Below are 14397 nucleotides of genomic sequence, written 5' to 3'. Positions count from 1 at the left end.
ACCCTCTAGCCTGTACCAGCCGGTCCCTTCCAAACATGGTTGGACTACAACTCCCATCATCCCTGACCACTGGTTCTGCTAGCTAGGGATGATGAGAGTTTTAGTTCAACATCATCTTCGGACCCAGAAGAGGGAGGCATGGGAGTGTTGTGGGCATAACAGCACACTCCACTAACAGAATGACCCGGAACCAAACCCCTGTGCAAAAATGGGGGTTGCCTGTATGTATGATACTTGACATAGCAGAATGGGGAAAGTATTTAAATTATTATTGTGCAATATCTGAATTATCTGTAATTAGAATTCAGATATTGCAGAAGAATTTAAAGATTCCACTACTACAGTGCCATCTGTGCCCTTCCTTGAGGGTTGTAGCCAACAGGTCATAACAGAAGCTCCTGGCCTTCGACACTTTGGGTAGAGAAGCTTGTTGGAGGCACCGGTGGAACAGGACTGGCTCCATCCTTTCGCTCAGTTGCTGCACACAGGGGAACACCTGGAAGTGCATTACTGAGCATCAGGCCTTGGTCATGAGATATTAGTGTACACAGAAGGCATGGACCAGATGTTGTCAACCCTTCTCGGTGCTCCAAACAGATTCTGGGAACACTTGTTTAAAAAACCCAAATCCTATCCTTGTTCCTCTTGTCATCAAATGCAGCACAATGCTTCTGAGGAATTTTCATTTCAAAAGAGGCTAGTAAAAGCTGAAGTGTTGTGCTCCCATTCATGAGTGGGCCGGAGCGGGAGAACGAACGGAGAGCCTGCCGAATCCCTGGCAATGGTGCCATGGAAGTTTTTCCTTCCTTCTGATACCAGTAGGTGTTGGGTTGCCATCTCAGAGACTGCTAGCTCCCTCTGGTGGCAGCTATCTGTTAGCAGCACTTTTGTTGCATCTCTGTTGGCTAGGTAAAGGTAAAGGGACCCCTGACCATTAGGTCAAGTCGCGGACGACTCTGAGGTTGCGGCGCTCATCTCGCTTTACTGGCTGAGGGAGCCGGCGTACAGCTTCCGGGTCATGTGGCCAGCATGACTAAGCCGCTTCTGGCAAAACCAGAGCAGCGCACAGAAACGCCGTTTACCTTCCCGCAGGTAAGGTACTTACCCTACCTACTTGCACTGCATGCTTTTGAACTGCTAGGTGGGCAGGAGCAGGGACCGAGCAACGGGAGCTCACCCCGTCATTGCGGGGATTCAAACCGCTGACCTTCTGATCGGCAAGCCCTAGGCTCTGTGGTTTAACCCACAGCGCAACCCGTGTCCCTCTCTGTTGTCTAGTTAGTACTTAAACTCTCCTTAGCTCCTTATTCTCTAGGTGTCCAACATCTACATCTTCTGAAATCTTGACTGAGAGACTGCAAAACTGCTCAGATATTTTCAGTTTGCTTCCTGGGAAGGTAAAATTTAATATAATTTAAATGTATATATGAAAATTTAATATAATTTAAATGTATATATATATATAAAAACTATGTCTATAACCAAGAGGGAGCTGTAGGTTGGCACCCCGTGTTTTTTTCTCTGTGTGAGAAAGACATGGGGGTGTATTTACTGTACAAGTGTTCACACCAATTTAGATTTTATTTCTTCCACCTTTGGTAAGAGTGAGGGACTCTGTGCAGCCTTGTTTTCTTTTGGAAAACAATACATCGAAGGTTTTCTTTGCAGTGGCCTATTTGACACAAGGCACAGGTGGAGCAGGTAAGCAGGCACACACACACCTGGGCAAGCAGTGCCAGGACTAAAGTAATGTCTGTCCAATAGCCATAGACCTCACTGTAACTTCATTGCCCAACCGTCCTCTAGCTGCTCTTCTCAGCAGAAAGTCTGACATATTTATGGTGCTTTAAATATTCATATTCTACGATTCCATGCTAATATTATGATCCACAAAGCAGCTTAACACGAGTATAAGCACGAAGCAGATAAAACTGGCTGTGATGCCATTCCAAGAATTTACAATAGCGAGTAGTCTGTTTCTAATCCCTGCTCCTTCCCTAAAAAGATTAGGCCACGCCGCAGCCACTTTGCCCAACATCATCTGTGGCAGTTGAAAGATTCCTGGGAAACATCTGAGAGCATGTTGAGCAATATGACAAAGCCACCATAATCTAGTTCATTTCCCCCCCTTACTTGGCTAAATTAATTTAGATGCTCCATTACCTGCTAGATGAGTTTTTTGAAAAATGCCCACTCCCAAGTATCCATAAACTATTTCAAAGGCATAGTCTTTCAATGCCAAATGGCTGAGCTACCCCCACCCCTGATTATTTCAAATACATATTACATACAGGCATAATGTATTTTGGTGGCATACTTTAGCTCAACCTTGCCTTTAAGTGCTTGCTTGGTAGCTGTGACGAGGAACTCCGTGCTGGTGGGGACATTGGGCTGGACGTTCTGTGCTTGGCACAGAAGGTAAGCCAGCTGCCATGGGAAGGACACCCTCTCCTCTTTTGCTAGAGCTCTCCACTCCTCCTCTAGCCCACAGCAGGCTTAAGAACATTTTCTGCAGGCTAGAAAAATGAATCTGCAAGATCTGCAGCTTGATAGCAAAAACATTTAATGTCCATTGGACTTGAGAATGTATTTGGCAAGGAAGTTTAAACTGGGAGAAAGGAAGGGAATCTTCCTTGATTATTTGGTAGATTCAGCACCAGCTTTTCAAATATTTTTCCAGCAAGCTTAAGAAGAGTAGAAGAAGAAGAGTTTGGATTTGATATCCCGCTTTTATCTATACCCGAAGGAGTCTCAAGGCGGCTAACATTCTCCTTTCCCTTCCTCCCCCATAACAAACACTTTGTGAGGTGAGTGGGGCTGAGAGACTTCAGAGAAGTGTGACTAGCCCAAGGTCACCCAGCAGCTGCATGTGGAGGAGTGGAGACGCGAACCCGGTTCACCAGATTATGAGTCTACCACTCTTAACCACTACACCACACTGGCTCTCTTAAGGTGAGGAAAGGGTGCTAAGTTCTTCACAGTATGTAGCCCTGCTATTCGGTTCAATACATCTGAAGCAGCTTAAGCAGAGGCTAGCTTCCAAAAGAGCTTTTGGGGAACAAACAGGCATATCTATCTTTGGGTGACCTCTAAACACACACAGAATAACAAAAACTGACCGATACTCTTCATATTACTGGACCCAAATCTTTATTGAGCCCAATTTGTTAAACCAGAAGTGGAAGCAAGTAAGAAAAACAAACAATGATTGGCTTAAATTATTGCATATTATTCCATTTCTAAGAATGGTAAAAATTATAAATACATAATTTGTAGTAAAAGCCTTTTTGCCAAAAAAAATATTTAGCACATTCTTTAAAGAATCACAAAGTTGTAGAAACAATGCTATAAAGACATGGGGAAAGGGAGGTTTTCCTCCACTAAAACTAAAAAGTGCATAACCAACATCACGGTGCTATCTCTAAGGCAGGCAGGTGCTACTGTCGCCTGTGCAAAGCAGATTTTTCATTACAGTACTAAAAAAGCAGTTGAGAAGATCAGAGGGAGAGGAGGAAGAGAAGGAGAAGGAGAAGAAGAAGAAGAAGAAGAAGAATGCATAGCACTCCAAGTCAGAGGTACTGAGGCTTGGCTTCTCAGGGCACTCAGGTCAGCATGTCCCAAAGGCAGCAGCAGCACAGCGCAGTCCAACACGCCGTCAGGCAGGTACTTTCGGCAGAGTTATCCCTTCGCTGCTCTTCCACAACATACACTGGAAAGAAGAGGGGGGAAAAACACATCAGAGGAGCTGCACCCAGTTGTAACATATCGCCCACAACGCAAAAAGAGGCCTGTGGCCAACTTAAGACTTCATTTACAGGTGAAACTCGAAAAATTAGAATATCGTGGAAAAGTTCATTTATTTCAGTGATTTAACTTAAAAGGTGGAACTAATATGTGAGATACCGCCATAATCATCACAGTTATAACAAAGGCTTAACATATCTCGCTTTGCATGTCATGAGTCTATCTCATATATTAGTTTCATCTTTTAAGTTGAATTACTGAAATAAATGAACTTTTCCACGATATTCTAATTTTTCGAGTTTCACCTGTACACAACTGTTCTCCCATGGCTAATGATGCTCAGAGGGTCGTGGGGCTCAGTTTTGCCCAACATGAATTTGACGTGCCGCTTGCAGCTAACATGTGGAAGGAGATATATACACAGATAAGCCTAGAAGGTTCAAGTATCTCACTCTTTTACTAATGTAGAAAGGTGGTACTCTACCCAATTAAATAGCAGAAAGTAACCCTTCTCTTGCGTTGCAGAATTCAAACCAATGAAAGCAAAAGGTGCTGGAATAACTGATAGGCACCTGGGTATTCTTAAAAACCATTCCACTAAAACTAATACAAATAATAAACAATTTAACATAAAACTACCTGCACTAGAGACTTTTTATTCTGTACTGATCACCCTTTTGTGCTAAGGATCATTTCCCAAAAAACATTTCTGCCTTTGTCTCTGCGGGGGCCTTCTTGAGTTTGGCAAATGCCTGGAGGAAGGCGATCTCGATCAGGGCAGGCTGAAACTAACCAAACCGGTTTGTCTTGAAATCTATCTGGACCTTGCTTTGTGTTGCTAGCCTGAATGAATGAGGAGAGTCTAGCAAATGCCGTTTTGTGTTTGTCTGCACACAGAGAACACACTGTTTTGCTAGGCTCCAGCATCAGCCGACCCGACAATGGCTCCATTCTCGACACCCCCATTGCTTCTTGCCCACACGGCCACTGACACCTCAGTGTTACTGTAGGACATTCCACATAGTCCTCCCTTGGGTGTGCGAAAGAATATCCACCCCCTACTCTCTTCCCATCTGTGAATGGAAGCTATTTCACAACATCTTTAAAGGTGTGCAACATCTTTAAAATTGGGACCAGTTATCTGAAGGATTTAATGGAGTGTATTACCTTTCCTTCAGGTCCCCTGGGCAGAGAGGGGAGAGGGTTTTTCCAAAAACAGCTCCTAGATTACAGAAAATGCTTCCCAATGAGACTCACCCAGCACCTATGCTTAATATCCTTTGGGTACCAGGTGAAAGCAAAGTACTTTTTACCCTCCTAAGCCAGGGGTAGACAAACTAAGGCCCGGGGGCTGGATGCGGTGCCCCAGGCTCGTAAATCCAGCCCGCGGACCCTGCCACCTGCTCGGTTAGTTCCCGTGCGCTGCGGAGGCCTCGCCGCACGGAGACCGACTTCCGCAACGCTGGCACAGCTTCTGGGCAGGCGGTGACGCTGGCGCAGCTTTGGATTGGCTCCAGCTCCGGGGGCAGCTGCGGGACCGGCTTGCAGGGTATTTATGTTTTTCAAAATATAGTCCGCCCCCCCCCCGCACTGTCTGAGGGACAGTGGACCAGCCCCCTGATGAAAACGTTTGCTGACCCCTGCTCCTAGGCCTTTCAGAACTACACTGGGCAAAGAAAGGCAAAGGAGGGGGGGGAGAGAGAGAGAACTCAAGGTAGAGAAGCTACGCTGCACAACACACAGCCAGGCTTGTGCCAACTGGGCAGGAGGTTGGGGCAGCATCTTCCACATCGACTGGTGTGCTCTGCCCAGGGGCGTTCCTAGCCCCTTGGCTGCCCGGGGCGGGAAGCCAAGAGGCACCCCTGGGGGCGGGGTGCCGGGCGGGGGCTTTTGGAGCGTTTTTGGGCTGCAAAGAGTCCTGAAGCCGCTGCTGTAGCACAAAGGGGGTGCTACAGCAGCGGCTTCAGGACTCTTTGCAGCCCAAAAACGCTCCCCAAGCTCCCGCCCGGCATCCCCGGGGTCGGGGCATCGCGGCGTGTGCGTCATGACGCACGCACACACGGCGACGCCCCGCCCCCGGGGGGTGCCGGGCGCAGGCTTTTGGAGCCTCTGCAGCCCGCGAAAAGCCGCTGGAGGGCGGGGGCTATTTTGGGTGCTGCCGGGGCAGAGCCGCAGGAGCGGCCAGCGAGGGGAGTGACACCCCGACTCGCTGGCGGCCCCTGCGGCTCCACCCCGGCAGTGCCGAAAATAGCCTAAAAAGAATTTTTAAAAAAAAAATTGTAGGAAAAAAGCCCAGTGGGCGGGGCAGCCCCCCATGTGTCACCCCCAGCAGGGGTGCTGCCCGGGGCCCCCCCGCCCCCCCTGCGACGCCCCTGGCTCTGCCCCCCCCACACACCTGAGGGAGTGTCATGGAACAAGAGGACTTGGGATTCAAAGCTTTCCCCCCAGTCCATCCCAACATGCCACTCCTCCCTCCCTCCTGCAAGATGCCCAATGGCACAGGGGTGCGGACAGGTGTTTGAGGCCTGCATGGGTGGATCTCCCTCTCTCTCTACTAGGCTTTATTTCATCAAGGTTTAAGATCGAGTTTGGCACACACCCCCAATGCGTTTGCACGGGCACACACAGGCTGGGAGCTTCAATAGCGCCCCACTGGAGGCTTCACCCGGGACAAAAAAACCTGGCTCCCCCCCCCCATTGCTACAGCTCTGCTACCCCCAACTGAGTTTGCCAGCCCATTGGGACCTGCAAGGAAGTCTCTCCCACCTAGCTGGCATGCGAGACAGGACTTTATTTGTGGTCACACTAAGACTATCAATCTCTCAGTCAATAATAATAATAATAATAATAATAATTTATTATTTATACCCCACCCATCTGGCTGGGTCTCCCCGGCCGCTCTGGGCGGCCTCCAACAAACAAGGGAGTCAAGGGAGACTGGGAGAATTGGCGCCCCCCCCCCACAACTAGGTGATATATCTCTTTTTCAGCAAGCTTTGACAATCTTAGCTGAGGAGTTTGACATTGCAAATCATCTCGCAAAGAGGTACCATTTAAACTGCTGAATAGAATTTCCATATCGTAAATTGAAAGTGTTCGCAATATGTTTAATATTATTTAATATCCACAATCAATTTATTTAACTACATATATATCATTAAATATGAGGGACGCGGGTGGCGCTGTGGGTTAAACCACAGAGCCTAGGGCTTGCTGATCAGAAGGTCGGAGGTTCGAATCCCCGCGATGGAGTGAGCTCCCGTTGTGCGGTCCCTGCTCCTGCCAACCTAGCAGTTCGAAAGTACGTCAAGTGCAAGTAGATAAATAGGGAACACTCCAGCGGGAAGGTAAACAGCGTTTCCGTGTGCTGCTCTGATTCACCAGAAGTGGCTTAGTCATGCCGGCCACATGACCCGGAAGCTGTCTGCGGAAAAACGCCGGCTCCCTCAGCCAGTAAAGCGAGATGAGCGCCGCAACCCCAAAGTCGGACACGACTGGACCTGATGGTCATGGGTCTGTTTACCTTTACCCTGTATCATTAAATGCACAATTAATAATTTAATATAGTCAATTATTAAACAAATTAAATACACAAACAAATGTTTGTGCTTCTGTTAACAACGTAGGATACAAAAATATTTTTTTAAGCCTTTAAAATGCTGCTTCTTGAATACTGCAGCCCACAGACCCACCCTGGTGGACCCTCCTGCTTTGACCACCATTGCTATTTAGTTCCTCACAGTTGGAATCGAAGAAAAGCTTTCATAACTCTCTCAGGAACTGCAAAGTCAGTCAAACTCCACCCCCTCAGCCTTGATTTTAAACTGGGCTCTTGGCTTGCGCCAATTGATTAGCATAGATAAGGTACCTGAGCAAACATTCTCAGTGACTGCTTGGCTTCCTCTTATCTTAATACCTTCGGAGGCTAATCCCTTACAAAGGTAAAACTTGAAAGCCTTGTTACCACCTCATTCACTCACCACAGCAAAAAGGGCCTCATAATTGCCCCCCCTACTTCAAACTATTTTGGAAGCTGTCCTGGACATTGTTTTATTTAATAAATATTAATGTCCCACAATCTCCAATTTGGAATACTGTAACTGAGTCAAGAAGGCTGATCGCCGAAGAATTGATGCTTTTGAATTATGGTGCTGGAGGAGACTCTTGAGAGTCCCATGGACTGCAAGAAGATCAAACCTATCCATTCTGAAGGAAATCAGCCCTGAGTGCTCACTGGAAGGACAGATCCTGAAGTTGAGGCTCCAGTACTTTGGCCACCTCATGAGAAGAGAAGACTCCCTGGAAAAGACCCTGATGTTGGGAAAGATGGAGGGCACAAGGAGAAGGGGACGACAGAGGATGAGATGGTTGGACAGTGTTCTCGAAGCTACTAACATGAGTTTGGCCAAACTGCGGGAGGCAGTGAAGGATAGGCGTGCCCTGGTCCATGGGGTCACGAAGAGTCGGACACGACTGAACAACAACTGAGTTTGGACAAACTGCCAGCAGAAGCAAGCTTTGAGATATGGAAATACATTTACAGAACAGCTATTTTCTCCCTAAAGATGAAGTGGGCCATCCCTTTCCAACTTCCTGTGGTAAAATACCCACCCCATACGCCACAACTGCTCACTATGGAGTGCGCGACAGCACACAAGCTGAATCAGGAGATTGGTGGCAGCACAGCTAGGCATGTAGGGAAGATGCACAGTCCAGGGCTTCTCAGTGCTTGCAAAGAAAATAAAAATTGCAATTCTAGGGCAGCACTTGTGCCGGGGGCTCATTTAAGTGCCTCGCTGACCAGGGGAAGAACAGGCACCCTGGACACTCTGGCTGCCTCTTGGCTCTTAGGGGAGAAGAAGATAAAAATAGACTCAAAGTGTGACTAACTAGTTCCACAATTAGACACAACTCCATTTAGAAATAAGTAAGGGAGCATTCCGGATTGGGAAAAAAGTATGTTGGGTGGGTCTGCAGCATTTTGATCTTTGTAAAGTCAGCAGGGGGCGGGAAGGCAGTCGAGAGATTCAAGCCTCGCACAAAGACAATAACAGCTTACAGAGATCTTTGATCTAAGGCCAGGAGGCTGAAGGATTCCTAGATACAACAGGCAGTAAAACTTCATTGCAGAACGCAAGCTGATAGCCGGCTCCATTTCCAATGGGAGCATTTTGCAAGATCACACACTGGAGACAAAGGGGAGTTGCTGCTCTCTTCTCTCCCTGCCCACAAGTGGTGTCACTCTGGGCGCTGAGACTCTGCAATCTGCCACTTAGGTTTCACTCTCCTGTAAAGCAGGTAGAAAATCTGAAAAGGATTCAAGGAGCCCTCGGGGTGCAAGTCAGCACCCCCAAACTCGCCATTTGCCCCACGAGGTGAGGTGGAGGCTGCAGAAACATACAGTAACCATCGGTTAGAGGTTCCTGAGAGGGAACACTTTTTCTTAATCTGAGTGAACATTTAAGAAATTGCATCTTAAATATGAAACAAAAACGAAAGACCCACCAAAAAAATCATTTTGATAGGCTGCCCCCCCCGAACCGTTTCTCCCTTCTATGCAGTTCTCCTTATTCTTACCTTGCCGACTCCCCACTTACTAGAAGAAGAAGAAGAAGTTTGGATTTGATATCCCGTTTTATCACTACCCGAAGGAGTCTCAAAGCGGCTAACATTCTCCTTTCCCTTCCTCCCCCACAACAAACACTCTGTGAGGTGAGTGAGGCTGAGAGACTTCAAAGAAGTGTGACTAGCCCAAGGTCACCCAGCAGCTGCATGTGGAGGAGCGGAGACGCAAACCCGGTTCACCAGATTACGAGTCTACCGCTCTTAACCACATCACCACACTGGCTCTCTAGATATAAACCTGGGTGTCACTGGCATGCTGACTCTCATAGCTCGAATCTTCGGACCACCCCATCCCAACGGTTTCGTGACAATGTTGAGCACCTACGGTTGCCATGACAACCATGAAGTATTGATACCAGGGTGGATAAAAACCAATTATTTTTTTAAAAAATAAAAAAATCATTTTTTTTATTTAAATCGGTTTTTTTTACTTAAATCAGATTTTTTAAAAATAAAATGCTTTTTGAGGAAAATATATTACCATCCAAAGGTTATTCAATCATGAAATAAAGATTAGTTTTTTAATTATGTAGAATAAGGCTGTATATGTTTATTTTTTTTTGGTAAATAAATTCCATTAATCCATTCACAATGTCATATATGCTCTTCCAGAGGTTTTTGTATGATTATTGGGCAGTTTCTCTGCCTACAAGATATTATCACAGATGCTTGGTTTACTTTTGCAGTTCCCAAAACTGAATTTGACTCAGCAGAGATCACATGCCTCTTCTTCACAGCAAAAATGTTATAACATGAACAGAGTTGAGAAAAAGACCTTAATCATATTGTTCTACAAACCTATGAATACAGAATCAACCCCTTCAGTGTTAAGTTTCAAGAAGTTCAGTGAATAGAATAGAAACAATATTTTTCTGATTGTTTGGAGTGGAATGGATCTAATAAATCTATTTAAATTGCTATTATTAAGGTAATGATTATTTTTCTCCTTCCTAAGTACAACAGAAAAGTTGTCCAAATATGAAAGATTAACCTATTAAACTGGGGATAAAAACACTAATATGAAAAGTTGTTATTCTAAAAATCTTCATCTACTTGCATATTAAAGTTATACCAGCAAGAATTAGTCTTTATGTAGAAAACTGTGATTTAAATCAAGCCTTGCTGACTAGTGATTTAAATCGTGATTTAAATCAGTTTGATTTAAATCAAATCCACCCTGATTGATACCCTCCGGTTGAGACAGGAATGCTGAGGCCTCCCAGAGCCTTTACTGCTAAAATCCTCAACATAAATTCTGGGACTATCCCAGTCAGTTAAGGGAGGAAGCCCGCTCAGTAGCAGGGGAGGAAAGTGCACCATCAGAACCCACGATCCGCCACAAGTATCCATCACAAGGTGCCAAAGTAGACAAGGGATCCTGGAGAGCAAAGATGGACTCCTTTTGGGTCACCACCTGGCCCTTTGCTTTTGCTGAGCCAGAAAGAGTGACCCAAGTGTCCCAGCCCATGTGCCCAGGTCTCAGTAACGCAAGCTGGTTACGCCTGGTGGGATGGGGTGGTCTTGGATTGAAATATGTGCGAGCAAGACCTCATTGTGGACTGACCGGGCATTTAATAGCACCACCAGCTGACTTAGGGCAAGCTGGTAGAACTCAGGGATACTGTGGCTGAGGGCAAGTCCAGAAGACGGAACAGGCATCAAGTGTCTGACCTGCCCTTTCCTTCCCCTGGGAACTCAACACCAGCTCTTGCCCCATTTCAACCTCTCTCCCTACCTAAAATCATTTGTTCGGGTTCCTTCTTCTCTGCCCTTCCCAACTGTTATCAGTTTATATACTGTTGAATTGCCAAAGTGGATTCTAAGCTGTTTACAAGCATAAAAACGATTGCAAAAAGAAACACAAGTACTCATTGCTAGCATGCACTCTAAAACAATTGCACCAATTGCATTAAAATAAACACCCGGAATTAAAATGTGTGACCTGTTCCAAACCATCTCACCACACCAATACAGTGGTACCTCACAAGACGAATGCCTCGCACAACGAAAAACTTGCTAGACGAAAGTGTTTTGCGGTTTTTTAGGTGACTCGCAAGACAATTTTTTTATGGTCGTGCTTCGCAAAACGAAAACATTTTGCAATCCCCCCCCCCCGCAAGACGAAATTTTCACAATACCAAACGACTCGCGGAACAAATTAATTTTGTCTTGCGAGGCACCACTGTACATTAAAATAGTAGCAGAAGCCAACAAGTGAACTAGTAAGTTGTTAAAATACACAAAAGCAAGACTTTTGAGCACACACTTTGCTGGCCAAAAGTTGTTGATAAAACTTGCAAGGCCTATCAGTCACCTGCAGCTAATTCTGCTCCAAAGCCCCGTCAAAAACTTTACACTTGCCGCACCCCCCGAAATAAAAAGGCAGAGTGTGCGGCTCAGCCCATGAAGCTGGAAGCAAGCGTAACGTGATCCTGTGCCAACAGCCACTGTAACAAGAGCTCCGCTCACATGCTCCGAAACAACTTGAGGACATCTGGAGAAGGAGAGCTGCTTCTTTCCATAGGTCAAAAAAATATATTGCATAGATCGTTCTAACCATATTCTCCAACTGCCACCATCTGCACTGTCCCTCTGGTCCATCTCCAGTGTCAAGCCCCTACCTGGTCGTCGTCCCCCCTTTTAAACATTGGCTAAACTATGGATCTTTCAACACAACACCCCACCTATTGGGCTAGGCAGTTGTAATCTTCAAGGCTGCTTAATCTGGGCTGCAGGAAAACAGACCATGGGAAGAGAAGGGGTAGGTTGGCAGGCAGAGGATCATTTTGGGACGCTGACAAAGCCACAGGGTGAGCTGAAAGCAACAGAACCTCACTTTGTGCCTTCTGATTGGCTGTATTTGGCCCTCATAAGAGAAGGAAGCAGGGACGCGGGTGGCGCTGTGGTCTAAAAAGCCTAGGGCTTGCCGATCAGAAGGTCGGTGGTTTGAATCCCCTCAACGGGGTGAGCTTCTGTTGCTCGGTCCCTGCTCAACAACTTCAACCCTAAAAAAAGGTCAACAACTTTGGGCGGCTCTTCGGTCGGCCCTCACGGCCCTTCACTTCATCAAATCTGGCCCTCTTTGAAAAAGGTTTGGATACCACTGATCTAGAGAATTCAGGATGAGGCAGTCAAGAAATACTCATGAATGTTTTTAATTATAAAAGTAACACATTTATGTTTTGGACCAGGCCCAAGGCAAAAGACTACCTCCATGAAAGTGGACGGCATTTACCTCTGTGAATCGCAAGGATCTCTCCCCACCTGTGAGAATCCCGAGAATTGAAATTTGTAAGCCGTGCAGCCCTTTGTAGCCATTCCCAAAGCTCAGAACCACCATTCTAGAATCAGTTACTTTTCTACAACCAATAAAGCAGGTTCTTTCTATAAACTCACCTGGCAGCGGACATAGTTAAAAACTTCCTACCTGGAGTCCTAAGGGCAGGAAAAAAACACTTCTGAATCCGAACCACTGCCACTCCCACCACCTTGTAAGTTCATTATCTAATCAGATGCAGAGAAAAGAGCTATGCTTCATCGTCTCTGGGTGTTGAGACATACACCAGGTACCAGTCCACACAATGTAAACAATATTCATGGTTGGGTTTTTTCTTTAATTTAAAAAACTGCATTACCTTTGCCTTACCTGCAGAGACCTTTATCTTGGGTACACACATTTGGTTTCTGCCCATACTGCATGATTAGCTAATGATTAACCTAAGAAAACGGATTTTTTAAAGAAATGTTCCCTTGTACTGTGAAAAGTCAGATGCACTTGGGAAGCTGGATCAGCTTATCCAATGCAAGTAGCAAGAAAAGAGGCTCTTGGAACAAAACTATCTAATAAATAATAATAATAATAATAATAATAATAATAATAATTATTTTGTTATTTGTACCCCGCCCATCTGACCAGCCACTCTGGGCGGCTTCCAGCAAATATTAAAATATCATAGATTAAAAACTTCCCTAAACAGGGCTGCCTTCAGGTATTTTCTGAATGTCAAGTAGTTGCTTATCTCTTTGACCTCTGATGGGAGGGCGTTCCACAGGGTGGGTGCCACTACCGAGAAGGCCCTCTGCCTGGTTCCCTGTAGCTTTGCTTCTCTCAGTGAGGGAACCGCCAGAAGGCCCTCGGCGCTGGACCTCAGGGTCCGGGCAGAACCAAGGGGGTGGAGACGCTCCTTCAGGTATACAGGACCAAGGCCGTTTAGGGCTCTGCTTACCTAAAGCAGGAAATAGCCATTTGTCCGAATAAAATAAAAATAAATAATAAATAATTCTCAACTTTATGGGCCAGCCTAATTATAGGACTGGCATTGAACATCTGCTTTGTTTACCTACAGTAGAAAGCTCTCGGGAAGGAACACTCAGATTACTAAGCCTTTTTACTCGCCAAGCTGATCCTTTCCAAGCAAGGCAAGGCCCCTTGCTCAATGGGGAGTCAAAGCTCCCCCTTAGCTACCAGAAAATAATAACGTATTGGGGGGGGGGAAGAGATTACTGTCTCCTCTATCAACAAACACCTGTTTAACAAGCACACACTCCAGGAATTTTCTTTATAAATGCACAATTCCATTCTTGGGTCACCCTTGAACCTACCATGTGGGACTCCAATTGCAACCAGGAGATATGAAGCTGTGTTTTCTGAAGGAGCGTCTCCACCCCCATCGTTCAGGGCCTTCTGTCAGTTCCCTCACTGCGAGAAGCAAAGCTACAGGGAACCAGGCAGAGGGACTTCTCGGTAGTGGCGCCCGCCCTGTGGAACACCCTCCCATCAGGGGTCAGAGAGATAAACAACTACCTGTCATTTAGAAAATACCTGAAGGCAGCCCTGTTTAGGGAAGTTTTTAATTTGTGACTTTGTATTGTATTTTAATATTTGTTGGAAGCCGCCCAGAGTGGCCGGGGAGACCCAGCCAGATGGGCGGGGTATAAATAATAAAATTATTATTATTATTATTATTATTATTATTATTATTATTATTATTATTACCGGTATTACTATTATTATTTCTGCAGTACTGT

The 14397-nt window shown here is 45.9% G+C and overlaps 1 protein-coding gene across 1 annotated transcript in view; it reads right to left on the bottom strand.

Annotated features, from left to right (window-relative positions):
* Positions 1 to 3131: 3131 nt before the first annotated feature.
* Positions 3132 to 14397, bottom strand: part of CYSTM1 (cysteine rich transmembrane module containing 1) — a 37909-nt gene continuing 26643 nt past the window's right edge. The window contains exon 3 of the mRNA XM_033154184.1: positions 3132 to 3709. Within this exon, the coding sequence (XP_033010075.1) occupies positions 3603 to 3709 (107 nt within the window). The 3' untranslated portion in view covers positions 3132 to 3602. The remainder of the gene's footprint in view (positions 3710 to 14397) is intronic.

This window comes from Lacerta agilis, chromosome 7 (assembly GCF_009819535.1).
Source record: "Lacerta agilis isolate rLacAgi1 chromosome 7, rLacAgi1.pri, whole genome shotgun sequence".
Taxonomy (NCBI): domain Eukaryota; kingdom Metazoa; phylum Chordata; class Lepidosauria; order Squamata; family Lacertidae; genus Lacerta; species Lacerta agilis.
This window is presented reverse-complemented; position numbering and strand designations above follow the sequence as displayed.